We start from the raw sequence: 18486 nt of genomic DNA, 5'->3' as shown, positions 1-18486 counted from the left end.
TATATATATATATATATATATATATATATATATTGTGACGGTAACGCGTTGGTGTTCGGCTGTTTAAGGCTAGGGGTATGGCCTCGTCACATAGTTATAAAAAAAAATAGAAAAAATGGAACTTCGTCTGTGGTAAGGTAAGGAGAAGACACACAAAACACAAGTAAAACTTTAACAATGAAATTTTAATTACGTTAAATAAATCAAAACATGAAAATAATGCACAAACAAATTCTTATAATAAAATCAATGAATCAAAATAATAAGAATACTTAAATGACACAATGAAAAGTTACGTTAAGGCAAAATAACAAGAAGTGCAACACAAAGGTAAGTGGGAGGTGCTGGAATATTGGCTTAAAGCCACCACCTCTCTCAGTACACGCTAACGTCTAGCTGGGAGGAGTGCTGGCTACGAAAGCACTGAACATTCTGCAGACTGATGTTGGGGCGACCCCAGACATCAGGTAGTATTGGGGGGGGCGAGGCAGGTGCAGCCAGACCGGCGACCAATCAGCGGAGTCGTAGCGATCAACGGGTAGTTTGGTGATTTGGGTCCGAACAGGTGGCTGGCTGCATACGTTTTGCTCACCCTGGCAAGCCTTGCTGGTGTTGTTGTCGTTGTTGGACATTTCTTCCATAGTCGTATTATATAATTGTGACGACGTAATTATGAAGGGAAGAGCAGGCTCAATCTCTTGAAGGAGATTATCGTCACAACTCTCCCCCGAAGCCTGCGGTTCTGGAAGAAGTACGTCGTTATGTGGTGGAGTATTAGATGGAGTTGCTTCTACTTCATAAACTCTGGAGAGATCATGGGCTAAGATGTTGTCAGACTCTTGGTATAGCGTGTCTCCAGGTTGAATTTCTGCAGTTAGCAAGCCCATAGTAGAAGACGTTGAGATGAGAAGTGGGCGTGCTGCAGGAGGTATAGGGTGGTGTGGTCCGTATTGATGGTGGACCGAGCACTTTTCAGGTGTGGAGTGAAGTGCTGAAGCTTCAGGATGAGGAAGAGTAGCTCCTTGCCAATTGTTCCGTCGTTCCTTGTAGCAGTAGTTGCTGACAGGTGTATTCTTCTCGCCTCGTTGCTGCATCACGACACCACCATCGTCGGTACCATTGGCGTCGACATGGAGGATGAAGGGCTTATCTGACGAGGTGAGAGTGGAATTAGAAGAGGGCAAAGGAGCACGATTATTATCCTGAAAGCATTTGGGAAGATCATTAAGGATTTTGGAATTAGAAAGCGCCGACTCCTTGTCAGTGCTTTCGGGAGGAGAAGCTGGGAAGGTCTCACTGTGGATGTAGGGTTCTGTGAATGTGGAATAGTTAGTCAAGACAGTGGGAGGAGTACCATTATATTGCTTCAGGAGGTTGACGTGGCACAGCTGGGTCTTCCGCCGCCTATCTGGAGTCTCTATGACGTATGTGTTGTTGTTTCTGCACTCTTTGACGCAGTAGGGTCCTGAAAATTTGTTTTGTAAAGGTGAACCTGGGATAGGAAAATAGGCAAGGACGAAGTCTCCCGGCTTGAATTTTCTTACTTTGCTGGTCTGGTCGTAATGAGTCTTCATTCTCACCTGGGCTTTCAATAGATTATCATGGGCAAAGCGGTGGACTCTCTCTAGAATGTGTTGAAGGTTTTGAAGAAACTGGGGCACATTCTGATGCTCACTGAAGGTGGCATCTCTTAGAGAGTCTTTGAAAGCCTTAAGGGGAGTACGGCACTTACGGCCGTAGAGCATCTCATAAGGAGATACTCCTAGGGACTCATTGGGGAGACTTCTGAAAATACACATTATTAGGTCAATCTGCTTATCCCAATCCTTTGAGGTTTCACTACAAAACTTTTTCAAGAGTGCTTTGATGGTCTGATGACTACGTTCAAGAGAACCCTGTGAAGCAGGATGATAGGGGCTGGACAATACCTGTTTGATGTTGAACTCCTCCAGTGTCCTTTTGAAGAGATCACTGGTGAAGTTGGTGCCACAGTCACTTTGAATCTCCCTGGGAAATCCGTATTGAGTGAAGATCTTCAATAGATGTTTGATAACCGTAGCAGCCGTGATGTTCTTCACTGGAACTGCTATGGGAAATCTGGTGGTAGGACACAGGATGGTTAGGATGTAGGCGTTACCTGAACTGGTCCGAGGTAAAGGACCAACACAGTCTATTATGAGTCTGTGGAAAGGTTCCGCAGGCACCTGTATGGGAATCAGTGGTGCTCTGGGAATGGAGACGTTCGGTTTGCCTGCCATCTGACATGTATGACACTGTTTTACGTACTGTTTGACGTTATTTACCATACCTGGCCAGTAGTAGTCTTGGCGAATCCCATGGTAAGTCTTGTTGAAGCCGTAGTGGGAGAATGCTCCGTGGGCCAGGTGTAGAATAGTGGGCCGCAGGCTGGTGGGAATCACAAGTTGTTCGATGTTGGCCCAATCGTCCTCCTCCTTCAGTTTACTGGGTCTATATCTGCGGTAGAGCAAGTCGTTCTCTAGGAAGAACCCAGGAATACTGTCGGGTTGAGTCTCAGCCTGGAAAAACAATGGTGTTAAAGTAAGATCTTCCCTCTGCAACTTACGGAACTCCAACTTGGTCAGATGCGGGGGTAGTTTCTGAGGGTCTTGAGGGACAGCGGTAGCAGTAGAGTCAGCTGGCTGTGGACGTGCGGCTTGTGCACGGGTGGTCACGAGAACCGGAGGAGAAACTTCATCACTCTCTTGAACCTCTGCTGGAACATACTCAAGAATAGGATTTATTGGCACAGAGTTACACACCTGGGGTTTGTCCATGACGATCAGGTTGGTCGGTTGCAGGTCTTCTGCCAAGTCGTTGCCTAGGAGAAGTTGCACTCCAGGCATGGGAAAAGGCTTTTCCCTGACGGCGACTTGGACTTCCCCGTTCACGTAGGGACAATCCAGGTGGACTCTGGCGAGAGGGTATGGAGTGGTAGCAGTGAGGTCAGTGATGAAGACTGTTTCCCCGGTGTAGACTATGTTGGGCACAGCCGACTTCAAGATGATCGATTGTAGAGCCGCTGTGTCCCTCAAGATCTTCAATTTGAAACGTCCCTCCGGATTTGAACCGTTGGCAGAGACAGTTCCAGTATACAGGTGGTTACTGAAAAGAGAAAGATCATTAACATCAACACCAACATTCATCACAGGCTTACCGGACTTAGGAGGAGTTGGTTTGGGTCGTTGTTGGTCAGTGGTTCCCTTGTATTGAGACTTACCACACTTGTCTATGGTATGTCCATAGAGTCTACAATACTTGCAGTACAGTTGTGAACCAGCTTGATCGGGGCTCACCTTCTCGTAACTGTACCACGACTTCTTACTGGAGGATGGTTCAGGTGTCAGCCGGTGGATGAGGCTGTAAGTGTCAGCCGACTTAGCACACTTCAGGTAGTCGGTTTCTTCTTTATCTGCTAAGTAGAGGCGGACAGGAGGCGGCACACGTCTCAAGAATTCTTCAACAAGCATCAGGTTGACGAGTTCTGTAAAAGTAGAGACATGTGCTGCTTCCAGCCATTTCATGAAATACCTCCGTTTCGTGTTAGCAAACTCGAGGAAGGTAGTGGTACTTGCCTTCAGGTGGTCACGGAATTTCCTTCTATAACTTTCAGTAGAGAGGAGGTAGGCGTCCAACACTGCTTGTTTCAGAGTGTAGTAGTCATTCTCAGACGCCAAAGTACTGAGTGTGACTGCAGCTCTACCTGTAAGATGGACTCTGAGAAGTGTGGCCCATTGGTCGACAGGCCAACTGAGTTGATTAGCAAGGGTTTCAAAGGTGGTAAAGAACACATCAACTTCTGCTTCTACAAAGGATGGCATTAACTTACTTGCATGTGATATATTAAAACTGACGGGAAGATTGGCAGTAGCTTGCTGGCGTTGAGCGAGGTGTGAAGTTTCCAACGTGTATTCCCGTTGACGACACTCAAGAGCCAGAGTCGCTTGTTGCTTGTCATGTTCGCGTTGTATTTCCAACTCGCGTTGTTTGGTTTCAAGCTGTAAGCGTTCCCGCTCCTGGAGTGTTTCAAGCTGTACTCGTTCACGTTCACGGAGCATTGCAAACTCACGTTCCTTGAGGGCGATCTCTTCCCTCCTCAAGGCAGCTTCGCGTTCTTGTTCTTCCCTTCTTATGGCAGCCGCTCGTTCTTGTTGTTCGCGGGCTTCCCTTTGCTGCTCACGTTCAATCTTAGCCAGCTCTAGTTTAAGTTTCATCGTTGCCAAGTCAGTTTTATCTGCAATATAGTAAGTTTCATGAGTTTCAGAGTCTATCTTACCTTGCTCTAAATAGAAATCCAGCAACAGGTTGTGTAGGTCATTTTTGTTGGCTTGGTAGGGAACTTCTAGTTGATACTCATGTGCAAGAGTTTGTAGTTCAGTCCTCTTGGCACGACTTAAAGTCCCTATTTCACCTGCTGGATTTGCACGGAAAGTTTGGAGACGAAACATGGTGAAATTAGCAAATAAAGGTACACGAATATTCAATAATGAAATGTCAGAAACAGGACAACGTGGCAACTGGTACCTATCCTGTGTGATCTTTAACAATTAACGTTAAGTGAAAGATATTAAATGATTAAATTAAATCAAGGGCGCAGGAAATCTTGTACCCGGTACTCATGTAAGAGAATAAGGGCAAGAAAATCCTACTAACAAATGAAACAAAGTTTCGAAAACAAATGAAACAGTTAAATGCTTCAAAAGTAAAATTGGTAGTCCAAGGATGTAGGCATACCTTGCCAAGTCTCTATAGGACATAAAGCAAGTTTTTCCTACTGAATTTAATATGATACTTACAGAATTAGCGAACTTTTGTGCTCTGAAAAAATAAGCTAATTCCCTACCGTTGTATGTATCATCATCTCTGACTGACGTGTAGGGGTGCGAGGTGTCAACTGGTGACGAGAACTGCTGCTGAGGTCCCAATTCAGCAACTAAAGTTCGAGCTAGAGGAACTATGGCCCTCTTTGTCCTCCTACAGTCAGATTGCAGAAGATTGGGTACTCTTGACCCGGGGCAGACCACAGTACCAGGGTACCAATATGATGATCTGTCAGAATGAGAAATATTCAAGGGACATAGATGGTAAATACGAGTAATAACAAGGAGGGAGAGATGACCAATTAAGAGTATGACTGAGGCCTACAGTCACCACGTAATCCAAAGTTGTCTCACCTTCACTATATGTTACTCTCGTAATGCACAATACACCGCACCTTATAAAAAATGAAATTGAATGAAAAATAGTAAAGCTACGTTAACAAAGTTAAATACGCTTACCATAAATTACCACTTGGCACCAGTACCTGAGTGAAGCTCCCGGACAGGCCCCCATATAACTTGTGACGGTAACGCGTTGGTGTTCGGCTGTTTAAGGCTAGGGGTATGGCCTCGTCACATAGTTATAAAAAAAAATAGAAAAAATGGAACTTCGTCTGTGGTAAGGTAAGGAGAAGACACACAAAACACAAGTAAAACTTTAACAATGAAATTTTAATTACGTTAAATAAATCAAAACATGAAAATAATGCACAAACAAATTCTTATAATAAAATCAATGAATCAAAATAATAAGAATACTTAAATGACACAATGAAAAGTTACGTTAAGGCAAAATAACAAGAAGTGCAACACAAAGGTAAGTGGGAGGTGCTGGAATATTGGCTTAAAGCCACCACCTCTCTCAGTACACGCTAACGTCTAGCTGGGAGGAGTGCTGGCTACGAAAGCACTGAACATTCTGCAGACTGATGTTGGGGCGACCCCAGACATCAGGTAGTATTGGGGGGGGCGAGGCAGGTGCAGCCAGACCGGCGACCAATCAGCGGAGTCGTAGCGATCAACGGGTAGTTTGGTGATTTGGGTCCGAACAGGTGGCTGGCTGCATACGTTTTGCTCACCCTGGCAAGCCTTGCTGGTGTTGTTGTCATTGTTGGACATTTCTTCCATAGTCGTATTATATAATTGTGACGACGTAATTATGAAGGGAAGAGCAGGCTCAATCTCTTGAAGGAGATTATCGTCACAATATATATATATATATATATATATATATATATATATATATATATATATATATATATATGTCGTACCTAGTAGCCAGAACTCACTTCTGAGCCTACTATGCAAGGCCCGATTTGCTTAATAAGCCAAGTTTTCATGAATTGATTGTTTTTCGACTACCTAACCTACCTAACCTAACCTAACCTAACTTTTTCGGCTTCCTAACCTAACCTAACCTATAAAGATAGGTTAGGTTAGGTTAGGTAGGGTTGGTTAGGTTCGGCCATATATCTACGTTAATTTTAACTCCAATAAAAAAAAATTGACCTCTTATATAATGAAATGGGTTGCTTTATCATTTCATAAGAAAAAAATTAGAGAAAATATATTATTTCATGAAAACTTGGCTTATTAGGCAAATCGGGCCTTGCATTGTAGGCTGAAAAGTGAGTTCTGGCTACTAGGTACGACATATATATATATATATATATATATATATATATATATATATATAATATATGTCGTACCTAGTAGCCAGAACGCACTTATCAGCCTACTATGCAAGGCCCGATTTGCCTAATAAGCCAAATTTTCATGATTTAATTATTTTTCGACTACCTAACCTAACCTAACCTAACTTTTTCGGCTACCAAACCTAATCTAACCTATAAAGATAGGTTAGGTTAGGTTAGGTAGGGTTGGTTAGGTTCGGTCATATATTTACGTTAATTTTAACTCCAATAAAAAAAACTTGTCCTCATACATAATGAAATGGGTAGCTTTATCATTTCATAAGAAAAAAATTAGAGAAAATATATTAATTCAGGAAAACTTGGCTTATTAGGCAAATCGGGCCTTGCATAGTAGGCTGAGAAGTGCATTCTTGCTACTAGGTCCCCACAGACCAGTTTTAGACCAGGCCTATTTCTACCCCCAGGAAACAGCCCCTGACAGCACTGCTATGAAACAGGGGTATCAGGGTGAAAGACACTATCCAATGTTCGTATCCACTCAGCTGTGTGGTGGTCTAAATGGAAGATTATTCATGTGCAGATTAGAACTGAGGATAGTCGTGACCCCTGCAGGTAACCCCACATATTGACTAGATGACCATCGTATCCAAAATAACACAACTAAGTCAACAAGAATGTTGTTTCGTTATATATATAATATAATCATTAGTATACATTATTAGTTTAGATGTGAGAGACATTTTTTTATATAAAATAAAATAATAATGTCACTATCAAATTCCTTATATATTATAATATTTATAATAGTTTTAATTGTGATCTTTTCAATTATATATTTATATTATTCAAGAAATAGGTCAACAATTTCAACTCAGCATCCTCAACTGTCAATGAATTTCATTACAAAAACTAATACTAAACCTGCTGGTCTGTATGTTGTCTTTGAAAGTAAGTATTATATGGACCAAAATCGTGGTTACGATATGATTTCTCATGTAAATACAGTTAATTGTAATGATGATACAACGATTCCTAATGATGAAAATAATAATGTATTTTGTAAATTTGATACATCCATATTTGATCAATTTAGAAAAGAGAATTGGTATTTTAATACCTTAACACCGATAATTTTATTATCTATTCGTAATCTTCCAAATTTTGTACCTATTGTATATGAGAATATTGAAGATCTTCCACCCTCTGCAGATCATGAGATTACAAGCCTGCGTGAAAATATGAAGAAAAGCTCAATTGCTAATGGTAATAAGTTACCAAAATGTGTATGGGTATCTTGTTCACATATTTGGGTTAATAGTCCAAACAAATATACTCCGCAAGGTTTTCCTGTTTATTATTTTCCAACCAAGGAACATGTAGATGGATATTATGCCCCACTTCTTCCTATTCAATTGAAACTTAGCCCAGGTGAAAATATTATAATATGTAAAATGTGGGCAAAAAATATTAATATAATGAGTGATCCATTTGCTGTGGTTAAATTTAGGATCACGGTTAAAATGTAGGATTTATAATACTATAAAGCATGATATAGTAACCTGTTTAAATATTATTACTAAAAAGATAATTATATAAAAAATAAGGTATGTAGATTTGTTCTTGTGGAACAAATTATTCATTCTACTTTTGTATCAACACATCTTTATATATTTCTGAGCTTATAATATACAAAGAACTATTTTTTTTATCATTTTCAGGTAATTATAAAGTGATGGTGATATTGGTTCTATTTGTTCTTCAAGATCCCAACTGTCAGCAAGGGTGGCGCAGTTGCTTTTTTTTTTTGTAAACCATGAAAAAGCAATATGAAATCTACCCCAGAAAATATTCTGTTATAATACTAACAGCCCCCAAAAATATCATTCAAGTGTGGGATAAAATTGTCATATGGAGAAATAATTTAAAAATAAAAGTGGAATTTTTACAAAACTTTAATCCAACAATCAACTTGTATCATTTAGTGGAAAATTCATTTTTACTTATATTAGATAATGTTTCATCGATAAATGTAAGAAAAACATTTGCCGACGTATTAATTGATCTTCAAAACAGTGAAATAATTATTATAAAATGTGCTTCAATTACTTGGCCCTCAATAAATAAAGTGGAAAACTTTAATTTAAAACATTTTGAAGATGTTAAGATTATTTTAAGTATGAATGACTGGGAACGAAATTATGTATTGGTAAATAAGTACCTTTCATATGAATTTGCAGACATTAGTATTAAACCTCATTTAAAATCTTTAAATATTTTAACAGAAGATATAGGGAGTATCAATTCAGAAAAATTGAGAGCAAATCTACTTGATACTTGGAACAATGAAATACCCCCTATATACCCTTCTGAAGTTCTCCCAGATAGTGAATATACTGTTACTGAAGTAAATAGCAACAAACGCAGCAGTGAGTCACAATCAGGTTCAATTGGCATGCCTTCAAAACATAGGAAGTATTACTGCCTGGTGTTATAATGGATACTGCTCATTGGGAAGCGTGTCAAAGAAAAGAATATATATGTGTGTGTATGTATATGTATGTATGTATATATAAATATTTTAGTTTACATAAAATATAGGATGGAAGAACATGTACGTAGTAAATTAATCTCTTTTTTACTCAAAATTCAATAATTTCATTCGTTTATTATGCTATGATAGTGAACATAATGTTAAAATAAATATTTTATTTATTTATTTATATATTTTTTCAGATGATTGAACCCTTTTTGATTAAAAATCCAGGACGTTTTACATTGTTCCCAATTAAAAATCATGATATCTTTAAAGTGTATAAGAAGGCGCTAGCATCATTTTGGACAGTTGAAGAAGTAGACTTGTCAAAGGATATTGTAGATTGGGAACAGAAACTTAATGACGAGGAACGTCACTTCATTTCACATGTTCTAGCATTTTTTGCCGCATCAGATGGTATCGTCAATGAAAATCTTGTTGAACGTTTCTGCCAAGAGGTACAAATACCAGAAGTGAGGTGTTTTTATGGTTTTCAGATTGCCATGGAAAATATTCACAATGAAATGTACAGTTTACTTATTAATACATACATAAAAGATTTACAGGAGCAGAACAGATTATTTAATGCTATTGAAACGCTGCCAGCTGTTAAGAAAAAAGCTGATTGGGCTCTAAGGTGGATTACCAATAGAACGGCAACATATGCCGAACGCATTGTTGCCTTTGCTGCAGTAGAGGGTATTTTCTTTAGTGGTTCATTTGCTGCAATATTTTGGTTAAAAAAAACGTGGTTTAATGCCAGGTCTAACCTTCAGTAATGAATTGATTTCTAGAGATGAAGGGTTACACACAGATTTTGCTTGCTTGATATTTAAGTACTTGATTAATAAGCCTGATCAGAAATATGTATATTCTATCATTGATAATGCTGTGAAGATTGAACAAGAATTTTTAACAGATGCCATGCCAATCAAACTTATTGGTATGAACTGTGATCTAATGGGGAAGTATATAGAATTTGTGGCTGACCGACTTCTCTTTGAACTCGGTTTTAAGAAACTTTATAATGTAGAAAATCCATTTGACTTTATGGAAAATATCTCATTAGAAGGGAAAACTAATTTTTTTGAAAAAAAAGTAAGTGAATATCAAAAATATGGTGTAATGAATTCAGATCAATACAGTGTTTTTACATTAGATTCAGACTTTTAGTTAATTAGTTGATGGATGGAATAGAACATGTTTTTTTTATATAGAATATAAATAATTTAATATAAAAATAAAAATATATATCTATTATCTTTTACTATTTTACTTATCATATTTATATTTTGACTTGATGAATAATGAATTAAATACCTTACATTCTCTCTTTCCACTAATTACAAGACTACAAAATATGAGGTATGTAATTATGGACATAATAACAAAACCATAATCTTCTTTATAAAATATCAACATATCACATGATTACCAAGCAGTACTACTATCGTCCGATGTAAACACCAAGTTTGGTTATCGCCATTGAATCAACTTTTCTATTTTATATTCACCAATGAATATAATTCAAAGAGAGAAATGAATCATTACATTAAGTTCCATGCAATATGCCGGTGATACAATATATAAGAGCCTCCGTATCCAGTCCAGTCAACCAGTATGCCAGAATCCTGTTCAGTAGTAATACGGGCTACTGTGTAATGGAGCTATCCAAGGAATCTTGTGGTGTAAGTACCTAAAAGTTATTTTATGATAAGCATGATGAAGCTTTGGACACTATATTATAATAAATAAATAAATAATGTCTCAGGTGCATTTGTGATGAAATCTAATCTTTCTAGGATGATATTAGCGATATCAGTGAGGGAGCCGAAGAGAAGAAGATAAAAGAGAAAAAAGATACTACTTCAACTAGCAAGTCTATTATTGTTAAAATAGAAAACCATATCCATTCCAATGATGAAAATGTGGCTTTGAGAAAGTTGGTTAATATAACGCCTGAGACTATATCAAAAAAACAACGTTATTGTGAAATTAATACTCAAAGTTTATTACAAATATTAGAATGGTTTGCTAACCACGATGGAACCAATGTGTTGCTGTATGAATTTGCCCACAGTGCATCATGTCAAAAAAAAACTTGTACCCCGATTTGTCTAATGTTTCGCCGGGTTCGTCATCATGTAGTAGTTTCTAGACATCCACATTGTTCGGTGTTAATCTTATATTCAACCCTCTTGCATACACATGTGTCTTCATGTGTTAATGATGATTGTGGGTTGCCTGCTTGTCATAGACTGAAAACCACCAGATCAACTATAAAGTTTCGTCTTGCCAAAAAGAAGTGTGGTTGTTAACTCAATGTTGTCTGCTGGATATATATTATTGTTAAAATTTTTAATTCGACCTATTAACAGAAGCGCATTATGATATTGATTGAAGTGTTTTTTTTTGTTTTGTTTTTTCCATAATATTTACCAAACGAACTTCTGTGAAGAAAAGACGCTTTCCTATTTCTGCAACGGAGGCCTGTCGCTGGATATTTATTGATTTGTACTAGTTAGTGATATGTTTTATTGAATGTTTTCTTCATACCACTGACTAGTTAAATTAATATATATTTACAAACATAAGGCAATTGTGATCTGTTGTAGGTCATTTGGTGAGATGGTGTGTTAAATGGTTTCACCATAATGTGTGAGGATTCGATGAACATTGTTTTAATTTCACTGGTCGAATCAAATAGGGGCAATCATCAGTTTCAGATGCTTCACCAACAACCGGGCTCATCATCAATGGCATTACATATTGCAATCTGTGCTCCTTCCTACTTCAATAATGAAAATGATGAGGTCTTGCGAAAGTGGAATCAACTTCAAGCTTTTTGGGGGTTTGGTAAAGGTAAATATGTGGATTTTATTTTTTTTCAATGTGGTAGTGAGTAAACCATTATGGAAAACTTAGTAGATTTGACTAGTTGTTTATAATATTGTAAAATGTATATAATTAAAATAGTATAATTTTATGAATTTTATTCCAGGTTATTATTCGTCCAATATGTCACCTGTAGAGTTCACATCTGAAAATCCATATTGTCGTTTCAAAGTAGTTTGCTATACAAAAATTCCCAATTATCGTAATGAAGATGGTATTGTGCAAATTATAATTGGAAGGGGCCTTTCAGAAGTGGAGTAAGTAATTAATATTCATATACTTGTATAATATTCTAATAATTTTTCAGTGTTAAATATGACTAGGATCCGGGAACATTAAAAAATGTTTTTTTTTATTTTTTTTTTTATTCTTCCAGGGCCTACAAACAGGAAGTTATTTCAGCATTGAGTCTATTATTCGGAGGTAATGAAGTTGTTGTTAATGAAATTTTTGCTGCTGAAGTACCAAACAAAACGAACTTCAGATTTTACATTCAGCAAGTTTTTCCTAATGGTAAAAGAATTTAAAGATTTTATAATGTTTTCCCTAATAATAATTATCATAAAAAATGATTTCAAGTATGGTATTATGCAAACTGCTCTATATTATAATATACCTTCTAGGAGAGATTCAACGTGCATCTACCATAGTCATATGTTAAGAGCATCATACAATTCAATTTTTAAGGTAAGCCTAAAGTAAGCCTTATTATAGCTTGCACCAATATATTAAATGGGAATTGATATCAGGTTGGCTTAAATAATCAAATTAGCTTAAAAGGGACATTATTAATGGAACGTTTTTTGATAGACAGACAGAGACAAAAATGCCTACTTTTTCTGTTTCAGAATTTGTTTATTGAACAGATTATTCCAATGTTGACTTTAACTGAACAACAAATGAAGAAATATCTTGATACACCGCAAAGAGGTAAATGATTTTGATATGACCAATCCATCTACTTATCGTGACATAATGACAAAAGTGAAGATATTACGGGGTATTTTTTTCCTACATTTGTGGAATTAAAAATTAAAATAAATTATTTATTGTTTATAGGAATTGATCCAGCATTGTGGGAACTGGGCAAGCAAAAAAATCCTGACCCAAAGAAATTGATACCTGTTGTAAAAGTGGGATTTCAGGAATTACAGAAACAGTTCAAGTATCAAGAAGAATATGGTAATAAAATTCATAATAGTATGAAGAATATTATGGATGATATAAGACAATTAAGTTGTATGCAGACGACAATTAAAGTTACCATTCAGAATTTTAAGTTGAAACAGACAAATATAATGCGCCGAGTTCTAAAATTGGTGTCAGCACAAGAGGTTGAAAGGAAAAAAAATCTACCACTAGAAGAAATAGAGGATCAGATTCGACTGTGATTAGAAAACTTGTATATGCAGCTGCAGGACCTCAAGGGATGTTTGAATGAACTAATGGCTCAGTCTATAAAGCCTGGTAGTTTTCCGCGAGCCCAACGGTATGGACTGGTTGTTGACAAAGTGCAGGATATATTACAATACCTAAAATGGCAGCAGGATGCACTTCAGGCTATAGTTAACATACTTAAGGAAGATATACAAGTGGTCGTTAACATAAAGAAGAACATCAGCTAAGTTTTGAGAGTTAAGGAAATTGGCTAACCGTCAACCAACTTCCCCAAACCACATTCAAACATTGGTAATTAACCCTATCATTGTTTAACACCTCCCTCCACCCTTTCAGGGAGGGTATGATGCTACACTGAATTTTTTTTTGTTCGTAACTAGCAACACACATTGAACTGATGATATTTCACTCTCTCAGGGAGGGTATGATGCTACACTGATTTTTTGTTTGTAACCCGCAACACACACATTGAATTGATGATAGTCAATAAATTAAATTTTAGTCTAGTTCCATTTTTTTTTTTTTTTTCACATACAATAAGTGCACTCTGCCCATTAGGCAAAGTATTATAATAATTTTGCTAGATATTGATGACACTGACATTTTAACGGAAACTTGAAATAATTGACCTAGAATGTAACAACAATGTTTGTGTTGTCTTACAGGAATAATTTAGTCAAATAAGCACAAACTATAAACTGCCAGCTTAACCAAGAAAGCCTGCCAGTGATTGGTCAATATAAAATATTCAGCGTGTGAGGGTTAATATCAGAGTCAGTCGATTTTGCTCCAGCATGGAGGACACACCTACAATTTCCTCTCCATTAACATGTGGACAGAAACAACAAGAAAGAAGTGATAATAACGATACTAGTGTTGATGAAGAACCATTACCTTCATCATCCACGTCTTTACCTTTGGGACAAAAAGTTAATGAAGGGTGTGAGAGAGAAGAAGAGGTGATACAAAAAAAGGAATTTGAATTAAAAATTAACCAAATGTTGGAAAAAGGTGGGCATGGAAGCCGGAAAATTTTCACTCGAGATAAATTAGCCCAATACATCGAGGAAGTCAAAAATGCTAAATTGAAACTGACTACAAAGACCTCTCATGAATATGATCTATTGTCTCGATATGATGTCAAAAATCTATTTGGGGATGATGTCTTAGTAACCATCGACGAAACTGAACGAAGAATGAAGCGGGGGACAAAGCGTAAACTGACCAGTGGCAATCGTCATTCTACTACGGCTGTAACAACAACAACAACAACAGGAGCAACAACAGCTGATCCTGGCCGGATGTGTCGTCGTTTCATACATCAAGGGCAATTGTATGATACGATTTATGATGCACACAGAGCAGTTTGTCACGGAGGAGAAAAAAGAACTTATTTTGAAGCAAGTAAAACTATCGCTAACGTCACTCAACAATCGGTGAAACTCTTTATTTCACTCTGCCACATATGTAATTTGAAACGACTTCCTCGACGAAAAAAGGGGGTAATACGGCCCATTGTATCGACCAGTTTTGCGGAGCGAGGACAAATGGATTTAATAAATATGCAAAAAGAAGGAGGATGTGTGTATAAATATATTTTACATTATCAAGATCATTTAACAAAGTTTTCGGTTTTACGAGCTCTTCGCAGTAAACGGGCGATTGAAGTGGCACGCCACTTACTCGATATATTTGCTCTCTTGGGAGCCCCACGAATTCTGCAGAGCGATAACGGCCGTGAATTTGTGGCAGAGGTGATTCAAGAGCTAAAAAACGAAATGTGGCCCAACATGCTCCTCATTAATAGCAAACCTCGTCATCCACAGAGCCAAGGGAGCATTGAACGTGCGAATGGGGATGTAATCAAAATGCTTGGCAGTTGGATGTGTGAGAATCAAGCGCGAGATTGGTCAGCTGGACTTCCCTTTGTGCAATTCACCAAAAACACAGCATATTCACGTGGAATTGGCATATCGCCTTACAAGGCAGTTTTTGGTATAGAACCGCCAATAATTATGAAGATTCGTCTTTCGCCCTCAATATATAGCCAATTGTTCAATAACTGTCACTATGATGACAATGAAGAAGAAGAAGAAGAAGAAGAAGACAAAGAGGAAGAAGAAGAAGAAGACAAAGAGGAAGAAGAAGAAGAAGACAAAGAGGATGAAGAAAAAAGAGGCAAAGAAGCAAAGGTAAAATTCCTTAATATTTATTGGTTTTGTTTTCAGTTCAACCTTGGAAAACAAAAGTCCTCAATTAATTTCTGTATACTAAAATTTTTTTTTTTTATATAATTGCAGTATTCCCTGTCATCATCAAGTCCGCTGCTGCGTCAGATTTCTTCACCGTTGCCAGACATGGAAGAAATAATTTTTGATGAGGTTGAGGAGGTTACTGTTGCTGCTGGTGCTACAACTGCCTCTACTTCCATATTATCCCTGCCACAAATACCGCCACCTTCATTACCCCCTATATTATCACCACCAACACCATCATCACCTGGTATTGTGCTGTCGCCTAAAGTAATAATAAATAGAAGATTATGTAATTTAGAAGATGGTAAACCTAATGATAATAATAATTCTGAAGTAAATAACGATTCATATAATTTACATATTGAAAATTTAGGAACTATTAGAAGCAAAGTTTATGAGCGTCAGATAACTAATGCCTCAAAAATGTTACAATTGTCATCGGCAAATGTAACACCTGTTAGCCTATATGATAGTGTTAATGTGATAATACCTAAAGAAGATAGGGAAAACAAAACAGGAATGCGAACAATCAGTGGAATTATCATCGAAATAGACAATGAAAGAGATTTATATCGTGTAGCTACAAAATTTGGAACAATTAATCAATATCTATCAAGAAACGATTTTGATAAAACAATCGAAAGAATAATGCCAAGCGAAATTAATAAGAATCAACAACTTGGGCTTCGTGAGATTGTTCGTAGACAATCAAATTACTTTCTCAGTGATAATAGGCACTTGAAACAATTAGTATGCCACTGTAAACTTTTATCTTGTTTAAATCATAGATGTATTTGCAAAAGAAATAATCAGAAATGTACCCAAAAATGCCGGCATAATGAAAATTTATGTAAAAACTCATAGCACCAAAAAGTAAAATGCCGTTTCGCTCGTTTTTCAATATATATATGGTTGGTTTGGTTTAAATACTCATCAGTAAAGAATTATATTTTGTATTTGGGCTTATTATTTATTACCAGTTCACAAACTGTTATTTTGATTGATTCTGACAGAGTATAGAACACAGGTGAGGAGACTAAAAATAATCTAATGAACTCAGCCTTATTAGGTAAATGGGGTCTTTCTTGCACAGTAGGCTGAGACGTTTGTTCTCTGGCATAGAACGTACTTCTTAGCCACTATGCAAAAAAGACCCCAATTGCCTAATAAGGCAGAGTGATTTTCTTGTTGTGTTAGTTTATTTAAGTTAATTCGTTTTAACTCAAATATAAACAAATTAACTTAAACAAACATGAAAGTTGTAGGCCAAGTGCGACGTCCCCTAAAGCCTATAAAAAATTAGAGGTCATTCATACAATTAACTATAGTATTTGGAGGAGCCACTTTGCAATTTCCGAGAACACACCAGATTACATCAGACTTCTGAATTACAAAAACGTTTCCTCTGGGGAATAGCAAATGAGTATATATGACAGGAAGGATTTTGATATTTCGAGTCAGTAACCCAAGACAGACATATGGGCTGAATAAGTATTGGTCATCATTATTTGATATTATATAACCATCAATTAGGTTATGACTGAATCTATCAAATATCTGAGACTCATATACGAGACCAACTGGCTCATAACACTTTACATACTGTGGATACCTATTTATTTGCCCACTCCTCCTGCGAGTACAACTCCATCTTTTCTTTAAGGCTCCCATGACATAAGTTTTTTCGTCCATATTCTGATTACTGGTTCCTAAAGCCATTACGCCTAAGGTTATAGGCTCTTTCAATATTTCAGCCCTTTTATAACCAAATTTATATAATATTAGCGAAGGTACACAGAGACCAATGGGAATTTTCTTGCCTTGTAATTTACATTTTATAGTCCTCTTTGCAGTACCTTCCCTTTCATGTAATGTCGTTGAAGAAGCATTACAAAGGTCAGGTATTTTTAACCTCTCGAATATTGAAAGAAATGGAATATTATACTCATCTTCATTAAACCACTCACAGATTTTTCGTTTCCTTTTAATTTCAAAACGGGGATGAATAAATGTCAACCTTAGATCTACTGGATACAATTTACAAACTTTTTGATCTGTTTTAAATGAAGGAAAAATTCCACATCTTTCGGCATCAGTATCCATAGTTTTTATTACTTCTTCATAAAATCTCCCAACTATATCGGAAAAGTTGGGAGGTTCTCCATTGTCGAGGGTACCATTTGCAACTGTGAACTTTGATGTAATTTGTTCTTTCCATGTAATGTAGTTTTTAGGTAGCAATACTCGTATTGACGGAGACTCAATAAAGTATATCAATACTGGTACATCTTCCGGATGTATTAATTCAGCGATTGCTATGAACCCTCCTTTTTTTGTTTTTTCATATTTTACAAGTGTATAACCTGAATATTCGATGGGAATGAAGTTTGAAAGTTTATCAACAAGCCAGTCCTTCCCAATGAGGCAATATATTTTAATATCTTTATAATTGTTCAACACGCCTAATGTAGCAGAGGCATATTCTCCACAAATGGCAGCTGATCCTCTTGCTTGACCAATTATGTAGCTGGCAAGTTTCATTTTAGGGGTATGGATTGAAATCATAATTGTAATCTTACCTAATAAAAAATATCTATATCCTTTTATAATGAATAAATATAAAAAAAATCCACTATATAAAGAAGTGTGTGACCAAGAAAATCAAAGTCATTAATCCTATAAATTAAGGTAATGGATTGGAATCAATTATTATTATTATTATTAATATTGACCGTAAGAAAAAGTACTACTGTTTGTTTTGCTCATTCTATAATTCCATGGGCTCCATTATCTATTAAAACTCCATATATGACATTTATAAATGACCCATTCCATCCTACATGGCAAACAAGACATCAACAATCAAAAACAAAATTATTTAAAGAAAAAGTAATGATCCCAACTGTTTATAA

The 18486-nt window shown here is 36.7% G+C and overlaps 1 protein-coding gene across 1 annotated transcript; it reads right to left on the bottom strand.

Moving 5' to 3' along the window:
- Positions 1-311: 311 nt before the first annotated feature.
- On the bottom strand, positions 312-2524 carry LOC138356486 (uncharacterized). Its single transcript, XM_069312646.1, has 2 exons — positions 2309-2524; positions 312-2097 (listed from the first exon to the last, which is right to left on the bottom strand). Exon 2 carries the CDS (start codon positions 1797-1799, stop codon positions 393-395), a length of 1407 nt encoding a protein of 468 aa, XP_069168747.1. The 5' UTR covers positions 1800-2097; positions 2309-2524; the 3' UTR covers positions 312-392.
- Positions 2525-18486: the final 15962 nt, after the last annotated feature.

The sequence above is a fragment of the Procambarus clarkii genome, chromosome 72 (genome assembly GCF_040958095.1).
Source record: "Procambarus clarkii isolate CNS0578487 chromosome 72, FALCON_Pclarkii_2.0, whole genome shotgun sequence".
Taxonomy (NCBI): Eukaryota; Metazoa; Arthropoda; class Malacostraca; order Decapoda; family Cambaridae; genus Procambarus; species Procambarus clarkii.
Note: the sequence above shows the minus strand (reverse complement) of the source record. Positions and strands in the feature narration are given on the sequence as shown.